Source organism: Peromyscus maniculatus, chromosome 6, assembly GCF_049852395.1.
Source record: "Peromyscus maniculatus bairdii isolate BWxNUB_F1_BW_parent chromosome 6, HU_Pman_BW_mat_3.1, whole genome shotgun sequence".
Classification (NCBI taxonomy): domain Eukaryota; kingdom Metazoa; phylum Chordata; class Mammalia; order Rodentia; family Cricetidae; genus Peromyscus; species Peromyscus maniculatus.
Window position 1 is genome coordinate 116,125,768 of NC_134857.1, and position 17,616 is coordinate 116,143,383.

The 17,616-nt window shown below is 45.6% G+C and overlaps 1 protein-coding gene across 2 annotated transcripts in view; it reads left to right on the top strand.

Moving 5' to 3' along the window:
• Positions 1-2,168: 2,168 nt before the first annotated feature.
• Ppp3ca (protein phosphatase 3 catalytic subunit alpha) overlaps positions 2,169-17,616 on the top strand; it is a 291,242-nt gene continuing 275,794 nt past the window's right edge. Inside the window, exon 1 of one of the 2 annotated variants that reach the window (XM_006970334.4) lies at positions 2,169-2,460. In XM_006970334.4, coding sequence (XP_006970396.1) covers positions 2,403-2,460 — 58 coding nt within the window. In that variant the 5' untranslated portion in view covers positions 2,169-2,402. The remainder of the gene's footprint in view (positions 2,461-17,616) is intronic. The other variant, XM_006970333.4, reaches the window with a different exon arrangement.

The following is a 17,616-nucleotide window of genomic DNA, read 5'->3' on the forward strand; positions in this document are numbered from 1 at the left end:
TGGCATCCCTCCCTCTCTGCCAGCCACCTGGCCAGGGACCAGCTTCCCAAATCTGCCTTGGCAACTAGCTCTGCTCTTGCCAAGGAGGCTGTTTGCAACAACCCCTAACTGGGGAGATTAGACAGACCTCTTGGAGGTAATTTTATGTTCCCTGAAAATTCCACTGGACTACACAGACTTACTGAAGGCAAGGACCATAGAGGTTCCCAAGCTGGCAGCAGAATCTGGCCACCAGGGGCAGCCTCCCTTTGCTGGTGGGATGCTCCCACCCACTCCATCTCTCCTTTTGACTAGCAGGCCTCTACAGGGCTGCTCCAGAAGTGTCTGCTCCGATTCCTTGAAGCCACACACTCGTCATGCTCCAGCGCCACCAGTCTGCTATTAAAACTTATTTTTTTCGGATTTGAGTTTAATCTAATCCCTGTCGCCAAAACAGTTCTCCTGGCTCCATCTCCTAGCTTCCTAAAACGTTTATTAGGCATTTTACTGGGCCTACAGTTCAATTCAGGAAACAGGAAAACCCTGATATTGAAGGAATTTAAAGTAAAACAGGAAAAACGAGGGTTAGAAATGTATTCAGCCTTCTGCATAATTTCCTTGCTGGTCCTCGGGGTTGAGGTAGGCCAGGGAGGAGGCTGTGCACAGAGAACCTTCTGCAGAGAGACCCTTCCTTAAGCCAAAGCTGTTTGAAAGGAACTAACTGGGCCACCAGAATCTCATTCTCTGTTCCTTACTTCCTTCTTAAGAGGGACGGACTGGTGAGAATCCTCAGCAAGGCTCCAAGGCCCTGCACGCACACCTTGGGCACCAAGTGACTAACTGGAAGGAGCAAGACTTTTAGTGTTACCTATGGCCACCAGTGACTGCTTGCACGTGTGAACAGGGACAAAGCGAACTCTCTTGAGTTTTTCCGACTCCTTTTATTTCCTAGGAGACCCGAGGGCGTCCTGGGTCACTGATCATAGCCTGGGTCGCAGACTCCAGTCCGTCCCCATCCTCCTTGGATAACCAGCCACGGCGTCCCGCAGCGCCCGAAACACACTTTCGCCCTCTTCCCGTGAAGTTGTGCACGCGTACTAACCACCCCACCAGCAGTAACCCGCGTCCACCTAGCCCAGGCAGAGCTGCCTCCCCAAGGTAAGCTGTTTACGCGTCGCCGTCCTGGCGATCCTCCCTGGACAGCTGCGGCAGCGACAGCAGCTGCGCCGCGGCCCGGAGCTCCGGGCGCTCCTCCTTCCTCCCTCCCGGGTCTCCGATCTCACTCCTGCGGGCCACTCACACACTCGCAGCCGCCGTCACACACCCGGGAGTGTGTGCGGGACCCAGGGGGCGGGCAGGCGCGGTGGCACTCCGCAGCCCAGCTCCTCCCGGACGGACCGTGCTCCCGGGCCAGCCTCCCTCCTCTCTGCCCACCTCAGTGACACCTGAGCAGCCACTGGGCGGTGGAGGTTGCAAGGCCCGCGGGACTGTGTGGCACCCCGGAGAAAACAGAGCCGGGGGCGGGGCGGCGGCGCAGACCACCGCCTTAGCGGTGAGGGACGCACGCCGCAGCCTATGAGCTCGTGAAAGTACGGCGTGGGGGCGGGCCGGAGGGCGGGCCCCGAGGAGGAGGTGGCCCGGGCGCTGGAGGCGGGGGCGGCGAGGAGGAAGGGGAGGAGGCGGAGGCGGGCGCGGTGGTGGCGGCGGCCGGCACGGCGGCGGAGGCGAGGTTGTGCCCCGGACTGTGTCCACCAAGCTCAGCGGCTGTTGCCTGTGCGTGGAGAAGCAGCGGCGCCGCGAGGCAGAGGAGGATCGCGGGCGAGCGCGGCGGCGGGACGTCCACGGCGGCCGCGGCCCCGGCGGCGGCCGGCGACAATCGGCGTGGGGAAGCAGCGGCGGCCGCAGCGGCAGCCGCCTCTCCGCCACCGGGACGCCGAGGCGCGGCTGGCGGCGCTGACATCCACGGCCCTGCCTCTCCTCCCTCGCCCCCGGCCCTCCCCATGTGATCGGTCTTAATCCCGACCGTGTGCGCGCGTGGGGGCTCCATTGCGCGGCGCCCGGTGTCGGTGCCGGGGTGGGTGCTCGCGTGCGCTTCTCCTCCCCATCCCCCGCCCCGTCCCCAAGAATAAAAGAAGAACCGGGAGGCGTGCTCAGAAAATAAATAAATAACCAGCACACACGCGCAGCCCGGAGCGAGGCGGCGGGGCTGGCGGCGGCGGAGGAGGAGTGAAGGCGGCGGCGGCGGAGGAGGGACGCGCGGAGCCGGCAGTAACTTTCGAGCCAGCCCAGAGCCCGGAGCTCCAGCCGAGCGGTTTGCAGCGCGGCGGCGGCGGCGCTGAGTGTCTGGCCCGCCGGTGCGGTCGGGGTGTGCAGTCGGACGGGACGAGCAGCGCGTCGCTGTCCCCCCCTCCCGGCGGCTGGAGATGTCCGAGCCCAAGGCGATTGATCCCAAGTTGTCGACAACCGACAGGGTGGTGAAAGGTAAGCGCAGCGCCGCGGCGGCCCGGGGTGCACCGAGTGCCGCAGGCGCCCGGCCGCCCCTCCCCCGCCCCGGTTGTCCCTCTCCAGCTCGCGCCGGGGACCTTCTAGGATCTCCTGCAAGCGGCGATCCCCCTCCTCCGCCGCGCCCTGCCCCCACACCGCCCACCCGGCCTCAATAGGGGCATTTTTTTTTTTTTTTTTTTTTTGGTGGACGGGGGGCAGCAGTTGGCAAATGGCTGAGCGCCTGGGAGGCGGTGGCGGGGGTGGCGGTGGCGGGAGGGGGCGCCCGGGGAGGGGGGTGACTGCTGGCAGGGTGTAGCTGCTGTGACAGAAATAGGAAGTGGGTGGCTGCTCGCGGGCTTGCATGGGATCGGGTTTATGGTTTGCTCTTTGTAGAGGGAGGGGAGGTGATTTATGGCTTTTAAAAAATTAATAGGGCATTTTTTATGTGGCCGTGGCTTGCCGCGGACTGGCTCGCCCGGGCACGGTGCTCCAGGCGCTCCATTGCAGCAGTTCCCGGGGCGCCCCCTCCCCCTCCGCGGGAAGGGCCTGCACAGGACTCGCGAGAGAGCGGGAGAGCGTGGGGGGAGCCCAGCTCCGGCTGCCGCGCGCCGCGGGGGCGGGGGGCCGCGGGGCGGCGTGGGGGCAGCGCCAGGCGGCGGACGACCCGAGCCACCCCCACCGCCCCGGGATTTCCCTGCAGGCCCGGAGCGACGCGAGCGGTGGCGGTCCTCCGCCGACCTCCCTTGTCACCCATGGCTGGCTGCCGCCGACCTGTCATTGCTCTTAAAGGGTTCCCTGCTGGTGCACGCCTCTAGGGTGGGAAGCTCACCCTGCTCCCTTCCCCCAGGCTCCTGACACCCCCTTGGTAACGGGCTATTTGATTCTCTTATTGCCAAGGATGACATGTATTGTGTACAACTGGCAGAGATGGCTCTCGGTTGCTGGCTAGGAGAAGCCTTGGGGATGCTTGGGGTGAGGAAGGGGACAACGTGGTTGCCCTTTCTATACTCCTGCGGAGAAGGGATCCCACCATCCTCACTGTATTACAATATGGAATGGGGGAGGAACCGAAGATCCGCAAGGATTAAATAGTGTCACTTATTCTTGGGGTCAGGGTACTGAGCAAAGCCAAGATGGGCACCAGCCTGTGCAGAGTATGCCTCTGAAACTGGAAGCAGCGATGGTGTGTGTGTGTGTGTGTGTGTGTGTGTGTGTGTGTGTGTGTTATATGAACAGAGATGGTGTCTTATGCAGCCAGAGCATTCAGTTAGAGTGCAAAGCAATCAAGTCATTTGCTCCAGGAACACTTAGGTGAAAGTAACCCGGCACCCAAAGACCACGGTACATAGTCGATACATAGTCTCTGGAGTCTTAGGAAAGGATCCCTGCTATCTTTCACATTTGCTCGGCTTTTAGGTTTTTAAAGTTGTGTGTGTGTTTTATGTTCTCTTTTATGAGAGAATAAAAGATCTTCTCTCCTTTTGGTTATATTGGTATCATTCCTACTTCAAAGTAGGATTCATAGTCAAAATAAAGAGGGGATAGATCTGCAAAAAAAAAAAAAAAATAGAGCTACAGAGGCAGAACTATCTTTTCTGCAGGCATGGATCCTTATGTAAACACTCGATGCAAATCCATTCCAAAGAACTGTGTTGTATTAAAGGCTTCTGTTGGCTTAAAAATTAAGACCTTTTGAGTAAAATACCAGAGAATGACCAACATCTGTGTACTGTGTGAAATTTAGGTGTAACTCCAATTAAAAGATAACTTGTTTTCTAAACAATTAAGGTAATAGTTTACAATTCACATGATACTTTGTGTTGGTAGTGGAAAAAAAAGTACTGTGTACATGTAATGTCACATTCTGTGTTTTAAGTCTCAAAATGTGGCTTTTTCAAATGGGAATTTAGATTGACATTGTCATAAACTTAAACTAATTGCTCATCCATTCTTGATGTGCTTATCAGTTAATATGGCAGAGCCAGTGCTCACCCTGTTCATAGCTCTTTTGCCGAATGTTTCAGTGTTGTGTTATTATACATGACTTCTCCCATTAGTACGTAGGCACACCCATCACTCCAAAATTTTGATTTATGTATTTTTGCAGAAGTGAATTATAAATGTGGGCTGTAGATCCAAAATAGGAAACGTTAATCTCCTGCCTGTTTTGATGGGGATCCTACTGGAAGATTTTGTTTATAGAAAAATATTATTGATGACTCCTGAGTTTAAGGTGGGCACACTGCCATGGCTTTGGTTCTTTTATGCTTTCTTGCACATTTTATGTCATTGGCTTCAAAGTCCTGACATAAGGTTCTGGTGAACATTTTGTCATTCATAAGATTTTTCAGGATTAGTATTTTGAGATGATAATCCATTTTGATCCTCCTTGAATATTATATACATGTTTAACAAGCAGAAAGCAACACGTATGCTGACTGGGAAAAATAATAGAATTATTTTTTATATTAAAAATATACATAATACATATTAGGCAAAAACATGATTTACTCCAGATTTTCTGAGAACCTCCTGTCATTTGTCATTCTTGAAATCATTCCTTAACACAGGAAATGGTTTATCTTTGAGGAGCTGTCTTTGCTCTTGAGGCCTTGTTTCCTTTTATAAAGTGCATCTGTAGCTCTGTTTGATACATATATTCAGATCAATCCTTTGGCATGCCATGGCTTTTTTACAGTTATCTTTATTGCTATGATATGGCTTTTGCTGGATGACAAATTGCTGTTTACAATGACTCTGTGCTTGTGGTTTTGTTTATAGTGTATGATGACAGCTTTCTACAGCTCTCTTGATTTGTGCTTCTAGAATGCAACTTTAGAAAGGTAGGTTGAGTTTTGAGTCTTAGTGTCAACTGTGGTAGTGTTGAGGCTTGTTGAATCTGCTACAGCATGTGCAGAACCTTTAAACTTCAAGAATGAAAGAGGAATGGTGGCTGGAGAGATGACTAGCATTCACTTACTTTACCTCCAGAAAAAAAGTGACCTCAACTAGCAAATCTACTTCTGGTTTATTTGACTGTCCTTAAATTTAATAACAGATATAAAGTTGTTAGGTTTCAGAGAAAACATTTTGGCAGGCTGTTTGTTAGGAACCAGTGTAATTTGATCCATTTACTTATTTATATTTTTGGAGCATACCCACTGTTCATTTTGAGAAAGACTGTATATAGGTTGAAGGCTTACTCGAAACTCAAGGAACTCTTGCTGCAGTCTTCAGAGTGGGATTCCAGAAGTGTTTCCCCATGCCTGGCTCACATTATATCTTAAAGATACTGAATAGTGTAATCAGTAGAAGACTGCAGTCAATAACGTAACTAGCTCTCCTCCCCACCCCTAGTGTACCCTGTGTTCTGGGTCCTCTGCAGTCTACTCAAAAAGTTACTGCAGCTTTGCTTTCTGGTCACTTTCCTCTGTCCTCTCTGTAACGTTCCTGTGTGGCTGTAAAGTTTTGCTCTGTGACAGTTAAAAGTATGTGATGTCCAGTTTATGGCAGTATTCTGGCTCTGGACAATTCGTTTCTCATCTTCACAGATTTTATAATGGGCCTTTTACCTTATCCCAAACTGATTATAATAATAGACATTTCAGAGTCTGGCAGGCTGTCAAGGGGTAGATTCCTGGGAAGAGTCCTCTAGGTTGTGCTCTGTTCTCTTCTGCAGATGTTTGCTTTTGCTTTTGGGGAGATAGCTGTTCTGCCTTCTGTCACCTTTGAACTCTTCGTCAGGTGCAAGTACAGAAATTCTGGGAAGACATCTCAGATCATCCAAGCAAGAGTGTGCAGGAGTCAAGTAATTACTGTTACTCAGTGATGGCCAACTGCTTGCCATCAATATCTGCAGCTGAGAAATAATGTTTTGACTATTTAAAAAGAAAACAAGAATCCGATACTTCACTCAGGACCATTGTATTTGCATATGGAAACAAAGTAGCAAATTACACTGTTGGGGGCTATCAAGAAGAACTCTTTTCAAATTTATTTTACTTACATTGTAACTAATTAACTAATAAATTAATTTGCCATCAGTTTATTTGTTTCATTTGTCTGGCCTTCCTTTGGAGTATAGTATAATTAATTGAAATTCATTATCATTAAACATCAACATTTGGTGGATAAAGTTTACGTCAGTGCTGGCTCTTAAGAAAGGCATTTGCTAGTAGAGCTAATACCAGAAATGACATAGTTCTGACATGGATGATATACTTGAGTGAACACAAATGAATGCTGCTAATTATAAATTAGGTTAATGTATTCAGTAATATTTACTTTCAGGATTTCTTAAAAGTAAATGTAACACAAATTCAATGTGCTCAAAACAGTTTGTTGGAGACTGAGATTTTGGGAAAGACCAGTGGTTTTAAATGTTATCACCTTTTAGAAGAACTAAGGGCAATGTTGTTTGTTGTTATTATTGTTTAAAAGCACAGACACAGATTCTTGCTTAATAGACACTGTAATTTAAAGATAGCCAGGAAAAGGTAACAACCTAGCTGCCTTAGAATCTAGTTAATGAGATTTATGCTGACATTGATGTTCAGTAAAAATATGCCATTTTGAATCAGTTTCTTCTTCATGACCTGTTTAAAATGGTAATTATAGAGACGCAAAAGTATGACTTGGATGCCCTGCAGTCAACTTTGACAGTTGTCCTCATATGGTATCCCTTATCTTTTTGTGCCACCGAGTAAAGTTGAAACTAATTATAAAGCCAAATACAGGGTCCGTTTGGAGTGTTGTTGTTAGGGGATGGTGCTGTTCCCATTCCAGCCTTTAGTGAGTCTAGTTCACCATTGTGAAGGCTTTGTGAGAATGTGCTGGAACTTTAGGAATTGTGAAGGTAGGCAAAGAATGACTCAGCGGTACATTTTATGATCATTAAAAAATAATTGTGTCCGAGTTTCAGCAATTTGCTGGTACAGAAATCACTTGATATTTAAGAGGGATACGATGAGATCTTGAATTCTTCTCTAATTGTAGGTTCTGTCTTCTAACTTAACAGACCACTTCCATCATGTGGGATAAAGAAGGCGGGTGTTTCCTTGGCAGCAGTGATTTACTCACTGCGGGCACCTAAGTACAAATGACAACATGTTATGTGTTTTCAGGTCCCTCTAGAATGGTCACAGTTGGGAATATTCAAAGCCACGATGCTACTGGCCTACAGCAGTAGCTTGTAATGGCATTTCTAGATAACCAAAGAAATGAAAACAGAATAGTTGAAATGGTATAGGTGAGGCTAGAATGCAGGTAAGCGAATGGTTTCTGTGGAAAAAAATGGCTCTTTTTGCTGGAGAGTAGACACTTGTTTTGTTTGATCTAGGATCTTGTTACATTTTCTTTCCCATTTGCTTTACTAAATCACGAGCTGTGTAGAAACATATTTGCTATATTTCTGTATTAGCAGAAATATACCATTCTGCCGCTGTGTTTGGGAAACTGTTATAATCTTGTTTGATCTTGGCATGAGGTTTACTGAGGAAATACTGATGAACATGGCTTTCTTTTAAAGTGTGTAACCAGAGCTAGAAATAGTATACTATGCTGAAAAGTACTGTATCTTGAAGTTGCTGCTGTAAGCCTCTGTCTGAATTAGTGGTGATGGCATTGGCCAACACTGCTGTTCTTGATGAGTATGTTAATTTCCGGAGGAATTTCAGGGGAAAGTATCACCAGTGCTATCACTGGATGTAGTCATCCGGTGAGAGGGACATGGGCCCTGAAATGGGATTTTGGCCTTGCAAGCTAAGTCTTTAGTACGTCTGTTTTCAGTGCTTCAGCATTTTGTTTTGTCTTATTTTGCGGTACTTCTGCCTCGTGTATGAAATTACCAGGCTCTCTTTGTGTCTGTGGGAAAGCACATACTCCTTCCTGATTAGGGATTCAGAAGAGTGCTGAAGTCTGATGTACCATCAACTTGGGGACCCCTTCATACTGCTAGAGTCTCAAATCCATTTTCAGCCTGTACTAGGGTGGCAGAAATTAGAGTCCCGCTTAAGCAAGTAGCAATAGTATTATGAAAATACTCCACTTTTGAAATTAAAGGAGATATTTTTGAAACCATCCCAGGAAGGAATAGGGGTGCTCGGTTGCACCGTCCCCCTCCGTTGTGCTGGGTCATGCTCGCTGATAGCTACCCTTGATAGCAAGGGCCTCAGGGCTGCAGGGTGAACGGAACAGGAACGGGGCTCTGTGTTCTCCCCCACACTCCCTAAGCTGTGCTCTGGCCTCATAGCAAAATACACAGCAGCTGCATTTTTAGACTTGGGGAATGATTTTCTGTGAAGTTCGGTGTCTTGCAGCTAGAAACGTTGAATGTGCCTGCAGAAGATGAAGGCAAGCGAGGAGGGATCAGAAATTTCTAGATGCTGCTTCTGATTGGTGGCACACCTCCTGGGAGCGTGTGTGTGTGTGTGTGTGTGTGTGTGTGTGTGTGTGTGTGTGTGTGTAAATTAAGAAAATAGTTGCTGGGAGCTGTGAAGTCTTCGCTTTCCACAGCAACTGTGCTTCCTCCACGGTCTTTGGAAAGAATTGCTAGTTCTAATTCAAAATGTGCATTTATTTCTGAGGAATACCAAAATGCTTTGGAAGTTGCAGCATGTGGGATCCTAAACCATTTCTTAAGGTTGCTGCATCTATTTGGAAGTGCATAAAGGTGGTCAATGTTTGTATTCAGAGTTGTGTTTTAAAAGTTTGGTCCAGCAGACCTGTGGCGTTTACTACAATGCTTTGCCTGTTATATTCTCAGTAAATACCTGTTTAACGATTGAGCGCGGTGGAGTTTTTCACGTGTGATCTTAAGATATAAACAGAAACAAATTCTGTGTGTTTTGAGTGTTTTTTTTTTAAGTTCCGACTCCTTGTAAATGGCTAGGCACGGTGACGGGAAGGTTCCTTCTTCAGCCCACTCAGGACTGGAGGGTGAGAAGGCGGAGGCACAGCTGTGCTGAGGGCGCTTTTCTTGTTTGGACATTTGAATTGGCCTTGTCTGATGAGTTTCAAAGCTAATTTTTTTTTTATCTGACCTTGAACTTTCACTTGAACTCGAACATTTTATTTTGTAATATTTGTTCTTAAAACAATCATTTCTGATGATTGAGAAGATACGTTATTCATCCTATACTGGATTTATTGGGTGATTAAATGTGTCAATCATTGTCCAGACTTTGATTTCAAGAGAAAATGACCTGATAAATTTTGAAAGGAAAAAAAAAAAGCCCTTTTCTGTGTACATCTCAAACTGCTATTTTCTGCCGTTTTTTTGTAACTCACAAGTGCCATTCTTACCCTCGTAGCCTCCTGTCATCCTCTGGCCTTGAAACGCCACTGGACACCACCCAGCTGGAAGATGTATGGGCCATGAGAAGTTCAAAACCGTGGCACCGACTCTGCTGAGTCCTTATTTGTGCTGAGTGGTCTTTGAGCCATCTGTTGACATTTGCTTTTGAGTATCGTGTAAGCAATGCCATTTTATCAGATTAAATTAAAAGTGCAATATACATTCTCTTAAAATGACAGAACCTGAATCAGCGTTTGTGCTGCTTTTTACAAAGGAATTTAAACTTTTTTTTTTTTTTTTTTTTATGGTTTTTCGAGACAGGGTTTCTCTGTGTAGCTTTGCGCCTTTCCTGGGACTCACTTGGTAGCCCAGGCTGGCCTCGAACTCACAGAGATCCGCCTGCCTCTGCCTCCCGAGTGCTGGGATTAAAGGCGTGCACCACCACCGCCCGGCTAAATTTAAACTTTTTTTTTAACGATGAAGTCTAGCCTTGATGGTTTGTTGCATATATTTAGTGTTAGCTTTCCGGGAGTGGGCCTGATTCGTGGGATCACAACAGTACTTGTCGTTACTTAGTTCAAGACGTTCATTCTTGAGTTCGGACTCCTCTCTGGCACCTCGCCTGACACCGTCAGCTGAAGTTGAGGGACTCACCCCAACTCCCTTGCTAGAAACAGGTCGCTGCCACGGTTTGTTGAGTTGTCTGTCTCCCCTCCTCAGGAGGCGGAAAGCCCTAGAGCATTGGTTCTCAAGCTTTGGGTCACGACCTCTTTGAGGGTGAACTGTCCTTTCACAGAGGTTAACTAAGACCATCAGAAAACACATGTATTTACATTACAATTCATAACAGTAACAAATTAACAATTATGAAGTAGCAATGGAAATAATTTTATGTTTGGGCGTGGGGGTCACCACAGCGTGCGGAACTGTATTAAAGGGTCACAGTATTAGGAAGTTGAAGAACCACTGATTTAGAGAGAGGGTCTTGCTTTATTGTCTTTGTCTTTTCAGCTCCAGCAGAAAGCCTGCTGCACTATAGGAAGGTGATCCATAATTGTTACGTTGTATGGATTAATAGACAAACTATGAGATGAATTTCAGTTTTTAAGTTGTGGAGTTCTATTTTGAAGTTTCCTTCAACTGAAGTCCAGATTGGCTTACAGACATCTGATAATTTCTTGATTTGTGAGCCTCAGTTCCGTGGCTCCCCGTTCGTTAAAAGGTCCACAGAAGGCTGTGCACGCTGTTCAGTGATGGAGCACTAGCCTAGCCATGGGCAAGGCACTGGGCTGCGTCCCCGGAACTGGGGGAGGGGAAAGTGTATACACTAATTTTCCTCAGTGGTTGATGGCTGGTGGTGATTTCTTTCAGGTTAATGATGAAAGTAAGTTTCAGGAAGGCCAAGTGACCAGCAACTGTGAGGCCTTGATCATACATCCATCGCTGTACAAATGCAAGTTTGTAGCCGTGAGTTTACAAATTAAAACAGATGTAAGAAAGACATCACACATTTGGATAGGAAGTGGCTGAGTACAAAAATGCCAATAACAAACTTTTGGGACTACTATATGAGTAATAGAGGCTGCATCCAATTCTCCTGTACCTAAACCGTGTTAGAAGCACTCAGGTATTGAATTCACACCACTCAGGAGACCTAGTAAGTGAGGTGTCTGCCCTAAGCCCTTTCCACAGGTGAGCTTGGAACCTGGGCCAGCCCACTCTGGGTCGTGTACCTTCTTCAAGCAGGTCGGCTCGGGCTCTCCACGATCCACTCTCTGTGCTAGCACATGGGCTCAGACAGCCCAGTGTCCGCTGTCTTCCCCACACAGAAGTAGTTTCATTTCAGGGCATTTATGATGTGGGGCAACTCCAGTGGCCTGTGTAAAATATTATTAAATTATGATTTTCTGTATTCGCCAGCAGGAAAGGAGTCTTCGTTGCTTTCACTTCTGGTCAGAATCCTTTTTGTGTTTGGCTTTGTGTAAAACGTAGGAGTGTGGTGAAAAAGCGCGTCCTATGACGACGAAAGGCTTTGCAGTTGTGCCAGGATCTCCAAGATTTCGAATTCTGGTTGAGGAAAAGCTGGGTTGTGCTTTAACCAAGGGCTCGGGTCTGAGGTTACTTCTTTGAGTATGAGATCACACATACTCAGATGAGCCAGTGTTTGGCAGCATCAGGAATTTAGGTCACAAATTGAAAAAAAAAAATTTAACCAGGTTAGGGACATTTCACACCAGAATAGATTATTTTGGTGTTTTAGAACAAATAGTTATGACCTGTTTTGAGTGTAAAATGTGAACACGTAGTATACTAAAGAGTTGTTTGAATTTTGAGATTTTTAAAAATAGGGTTAACCTTGGGAATCCAGCTTTCCATCTGTCACAGAGTCCTACCTTTATTTTTTTTTTAATCTCTTAGTCTAATTCAGGTCTGGGTCTAGGTCTGACAAATTAGAGTCCTGTGGTAGAATATGCAGCTGAATTTTAGCTAAAGCCACTGCTAATGTGGAACCCCTGTCCAGCCTTCCTGATGGATGGGAACATTGCCATCTCAGGCACGGATCGAGTGAGAGGGATCTCCCGGCTTCGTCAGGCCTCTTACTCACTCCTCCTGCTTCCCCAGACATCTCTGCCTGCAAGAAATGCTTTCTCCCGTCTGCTGTCTCATTTCTCCAAAACTGAATCTGTTGTGTTCCAAAGAATGTGCTCTATCTGTTTTCTCTGAGAGAGTTCATTCCATAGTAAATCAGCACCCTTGTTCCTAAGGTCTCTAGCTGGGTAGTTTCTAGGTCATTCCGTATATTACCCGTCATCCTTTAAATCCAAGTCAGGTTATTGGAATCCTTGAAAATGGAGGCGTTAACAAAGGTTGATCATGGCTGACCTGTTGTCATGGTACAGCAGCACTTTGAGCTGGGTTCTCTCAGTGTGGTTTGTGGCTCTCCTGTGCCTCTCTGCTGACCTGTAAGCTGCCTGAGGCTCAGGAACTTCTCACAGATAGGCTCTGTCCACCATGCCGTGTCCTTTGACGGAATAAGGATTGCCACTGTCATGATACTCTAAGCTTTGAAATTCCTTTTATCTTCTCCCAGTCCCTTGCAGCTTTAGGATGTCTAATACTTAATCCCTATAAGTAGGAACATCCCTGAACCTAGAAAGTATTTGTGCCTCACCAGTGACTTTCTATAGCCTTCCATTCATAATGCAGGAAAGCGACAAGGATGGTTTCGATAGCACAGCAGCGTGGTGATAGGAGTAGGCACATTCCTTGAGTAATCTCACAGCACTCCACAGTGGCAGATTAGCATCCCACTTGATCAGAGCCTCTGTGCCCAACTGAAGGGCTGTGGATAAACAGCTTCGAAGACCATTCAATTTCATTACCCCGATGGATTAAATGTGATTTGATAATACGTTTCACTGAGATTTGAAGTCAGCCATGGGCCTGCAGCTGTGGTATCAGAGAATGTTGCTGTGTTAACTCTGCTCCAAAGTATTAATTACTGATAACAATGTACAAACATTTGTAAGTGTTTCACAAGGGGATTCACGGTTCCCCATGAGAGGGTGCTCTTTCCTGTGTCCTGACCGGAAGCGATGGAGCCACAGCTGTGCACTATGAATGGTGGTGGGCAAGGCACCTAGCCTGCAGCCTGCTTGATCTTGCTTCAGATTGTGATGTATTCTAGTAGTGTTCCTGGAAACTATGCTTGTATTTCTCTGAGCATGTTGGATGACCACTCATTAGCCTCTGTGTGCCATCGTGCTAGTACTCTGGGCAAGGGATGGTCAGGTCTGGTCATCAGAAAGGAAGGTATGTCTTGGACCTGCAATGGGAAGATACTCCTTTGAGAGCAAGGCCTATCTACAGAGTAGAGCTTGGGGCATGAAGTGGGGGCTTCTGGGGACATTTCAAAGTTCCTTACAAAGTTATGTCTTCACTACATGTCTCAGCAGCTACTTTGTATGGACTTCTCTGGTCAGTTATGTGTTTAAGAGAAAATTGATGTTTTGAAATAAAATTTTCAAACATGGCATTATAACATAATTTAGTGAACTGACTAAATTTTCTGTACTTTGGTAGTTACTGATGCCCAGAAAAGTATCTCATGCCTCAGGAACCCACCTTGTATAAATTTCGTTCAGTGTCCTAGACTGCCTTTCCCCCATTCCACTAGGATACATTTCCCGTGGTAGATAACCAGGCTTAACCTGGTGAGTATAAAGTGGGTCTTGGTCACTTATCAAAATGTGTTTGAATCCATCCATTTTGGCTTTGTAGGCATCAGACTTATAGTGCCCACCCAAAGTGGCTTTATACTATGTTCTGGGGCCCAGCTTTAACTAGGCAGTTTGTGATGGTTAATGTCCAGTGTAGAAGACAAAAATCAGTTTTACATGACAGAGTAGTTGTAATTACTCTCCTAGCAGAAGATGCCCCACACCGTGGGAGCACAGAATCGAGAGTGATTGACTCTGTTCAAAGGCTGCAATTCTATTTTTAGCAAAAAGAAAAGTAACCTGTCTCAGTTTCTTGGCTGTTTGAAGTGACACCAAGCTTATTTTATTTTAAATTATATGTCCTTCAGTGTGTGTGTGTGTGTGTGTGTGTGTGTGTGTGTGTGTGTGTGTGTGTGTGTGCACTTATGTGCATACAGGTGCCCAAGGAGGCCAGAGGCTTAGGATCTCCTGAGAAGGAGCTATACACAATTAGTTATCACAATTTGAGCTATTTGATGTTGGTTCTGGGAACTGAACCTGGGTCCTCTGCAAGAGCAGTACTCCTGACCACTCACCATCCCTGTAGCCCTGTTACCTTAAAGTAGAGGGATTTCAAAGGAACTGCAAGTGATGGGAGTTTGTACTTGGAATTCTGCAGCTATTCTGAGTCATGAGTCCTGTGTGATAAAACATAACTGTGGGCTATTGAAGACAGGGCTGATTTTAAAAATCAACTAGTTCAGCTATTTAAGAGATAGGTAGATAGATAGATAGATAGATAGATAGATAGATAGATAGATAGATAGATAGAGACAGAGAGACAGAGACAGAAATAGAGACAGAGACAGAGAGACAGAGACTGATTCTTAGGCATGTTTTTAATCCCCATGCTTGGGAGATAGAGGCAAGCAGATTCCTGTGAGTTTGAAGCTAACCTGGTTTACATAGAGTTCCAGGAAAGCCAGAGCCAGACAGTGAGACTCCACCTTCAAACAAACAAACAAACAAACAAACAAACAAACAAAAAGACTCTTGTGAGATGTCTAAGAGGCTGCCTACCTTACCATCCCCAACCTCCCCAAACACTTGTAGTGAAGAGGCAGTATCAGGACTTGGGAGACGCATTAGTTCACCTCTGGATACATCTGGATTTGAGCCCTGCATTCTCTATATGTCACGGCATGTCCATGGCAGGAAGCCATGTACCCATGTTGAATTCATTTGTCTTCTTGAAAGAAGTGATGGTGCTAAGTTTGCAAGGTTGGGACAAGGGGGGAAATTATAGGCAGAAACGCCAAGCCTGGCTTTGCATTAGGTATGCATTTCCTTATTTCCTGCCCACCATTTCTCCTGATGGTTTGGGGGCCTCTACCTTTGTGCAGAGACAGTTTGCACTGGTCACCGAAGGTTCTCGAGTGTTCAGGTTCTGTTCCCTTTGAATAGATGGGCTTTTTGCTCCATGGAGTTATTCTTCTGTTTTGTTTGAGGCTCCTCTTGACTGAGTCCTGCATGTTGATGTTCTTGTGTCTCTTCCCTCATCCTTCTGGGCAGTCTTATTTCCTCCAAGTCATAGGGCTGATGATTGCCTGGAGACTGATGACTAGCACATCTATATTTACAACCTGTTTTTTCCCTCTGGAACGATTTCTCAAGCCCTACGACAGTTGCTATGTATGGGTGTGGTGCAAATAAAGTGGGGAATCTGTTCGGTGTTTCCTGGCCTGGTGATGTTGCCACTATCCATCCGGCCAATTAAACATGTCACTCAGTTCAGACCTTTGAAATGTTTCTATCCTGTTGTAACAACCTTCTAATACCGGTCTCCACTGTTACTGCCTCCTGTACATTAATTTTCTCACATTATGTCTGGAATGCATTTTTTAAAATGAACAGGTTATACATGGGCATGTAGCTCAGGCTATCCTTAAACTTGATGTGTAGCTGAAGATGGCTTTGAGGTTTGGTCCTTCTCTGTCCCTAGTGCAGGGGCTTGCTCTACCATGCCCTGTTTATGTTGGGGACTGAACCCATGGCTTCATGAGTGCCAGACAAGCACTGTACCAACTAAGATGTAACACTACTCCTCACCATTCATTGATCTTTGTTTTACTTATATGTAGAAATTCATATACTTGATCCTTATGAATATATGAAGTCTGAAAATATTTATTATAAAGCACATGCTATTTTGTATTGAAATCATGTCACCACCTCATGAAAGTGTCAGTCCCTGACTACAGAGAGATGTGTTGACAATCTGTGCGTTCTATATGATAAAAGTTGACTAAAACATACTAACCTACTTTTAATTAAAAAATAATCACTGTGGCACTGGGAATTGGGTTCTGTAACTGAGTTGCAGCCCTAGACCATTTTGTCTCACCGAGTTACCCATGCTGGCTTTGAAAATGCCATCCTCCTGCCTCAGCTAGGATTACAACTCTGAGCCCTCAGTCCTGATGTTGAACTAAATTTTCAAATCCAATCTAGACCATCCATGGATACCAATGAGCTTTTCTCTTTAAAAGTCTGAACCTCTTAGACATAGCTGTGTGCTGTCTGCCTTTTATGCACACAGTGTATCACAGGTGTATGCAACACAGTGTATCACCAGTGTTTGCAACAAAACAACATTCTCTCCTCCTTCACTGCAACTTTTCAGGGTTTATCTACACACTCCCCCTCCCAGATGGTTAGTGTCATGCCTGGAATATAATTTTGCCCTTTTTAAAAAAATCAAATTGAAGGAGCTATTCATATATATGTATATGCATCAGTATCACAGAAATGATGATATTGGCATTTTTCTCAATATCGTACCTGTAATTAATATAGTCCAAGTGGTGTTATGTTGTGTAATAACCTCGTTTTATCTTCTCACCCTATCTTCACAGAATCTTCATGTGATAAATGTATAAGCCAGCTAGGCCTCCTTTGTTGCAGCCTTTGTAATTTCTGTATAATTCTAAGCATAACATTTAACAACTCAACTGAATTTAATCTTGCTAAACTACTTTAATTAATTAATTTGATGTTTAATTTTTCATTTTATCATGAATTTGATTATTCATTTAATATTTTTGTCCTAATTCATGTCTCAGTAGATTTGTCTGAGAATTTACCTAAACCTGGCAAATTCATTTTCACAGAAAACACAATCTCAGATTCCCATTTTAGGTTCTGTACATATAATATTGGAAAAAATGGGAATGTGCTAAGTAGAATCTTGTAGGTTCTGTTTGAAAAAAAGAGAGGGAAAAAAAGGAAAACAACAATTTACAAAAGTGAAAAAGAGAAAAAAATGGAGATGCTTGGGTCTTCAGTGCTCTAGGAATTTCCTTTACCTAATTGGTAGCTTTTTCTTTACCACAACTTTGAAAAGATACTCAAAACAATTTCTAGGGAGCTGGCTCAGTTGCTAGAGTGCCTGCTGCAGAAACAGGAGGACTTCGGCTCTCAGCTCCAGCACCCAGGTTCACTCTCGATGTAGTGAGGTGTATGGAGCCCCACATTGGACGGGACTTCAGAGACAGTCCAGCTGAATGGATGAGCTCTGCGTTTGGTGAGAGATCTTGTCTCAAAACATCAAGTGGATAGTGACTGAGGAAGACATCTGAACGTTGATCTCTGGTTTCCACG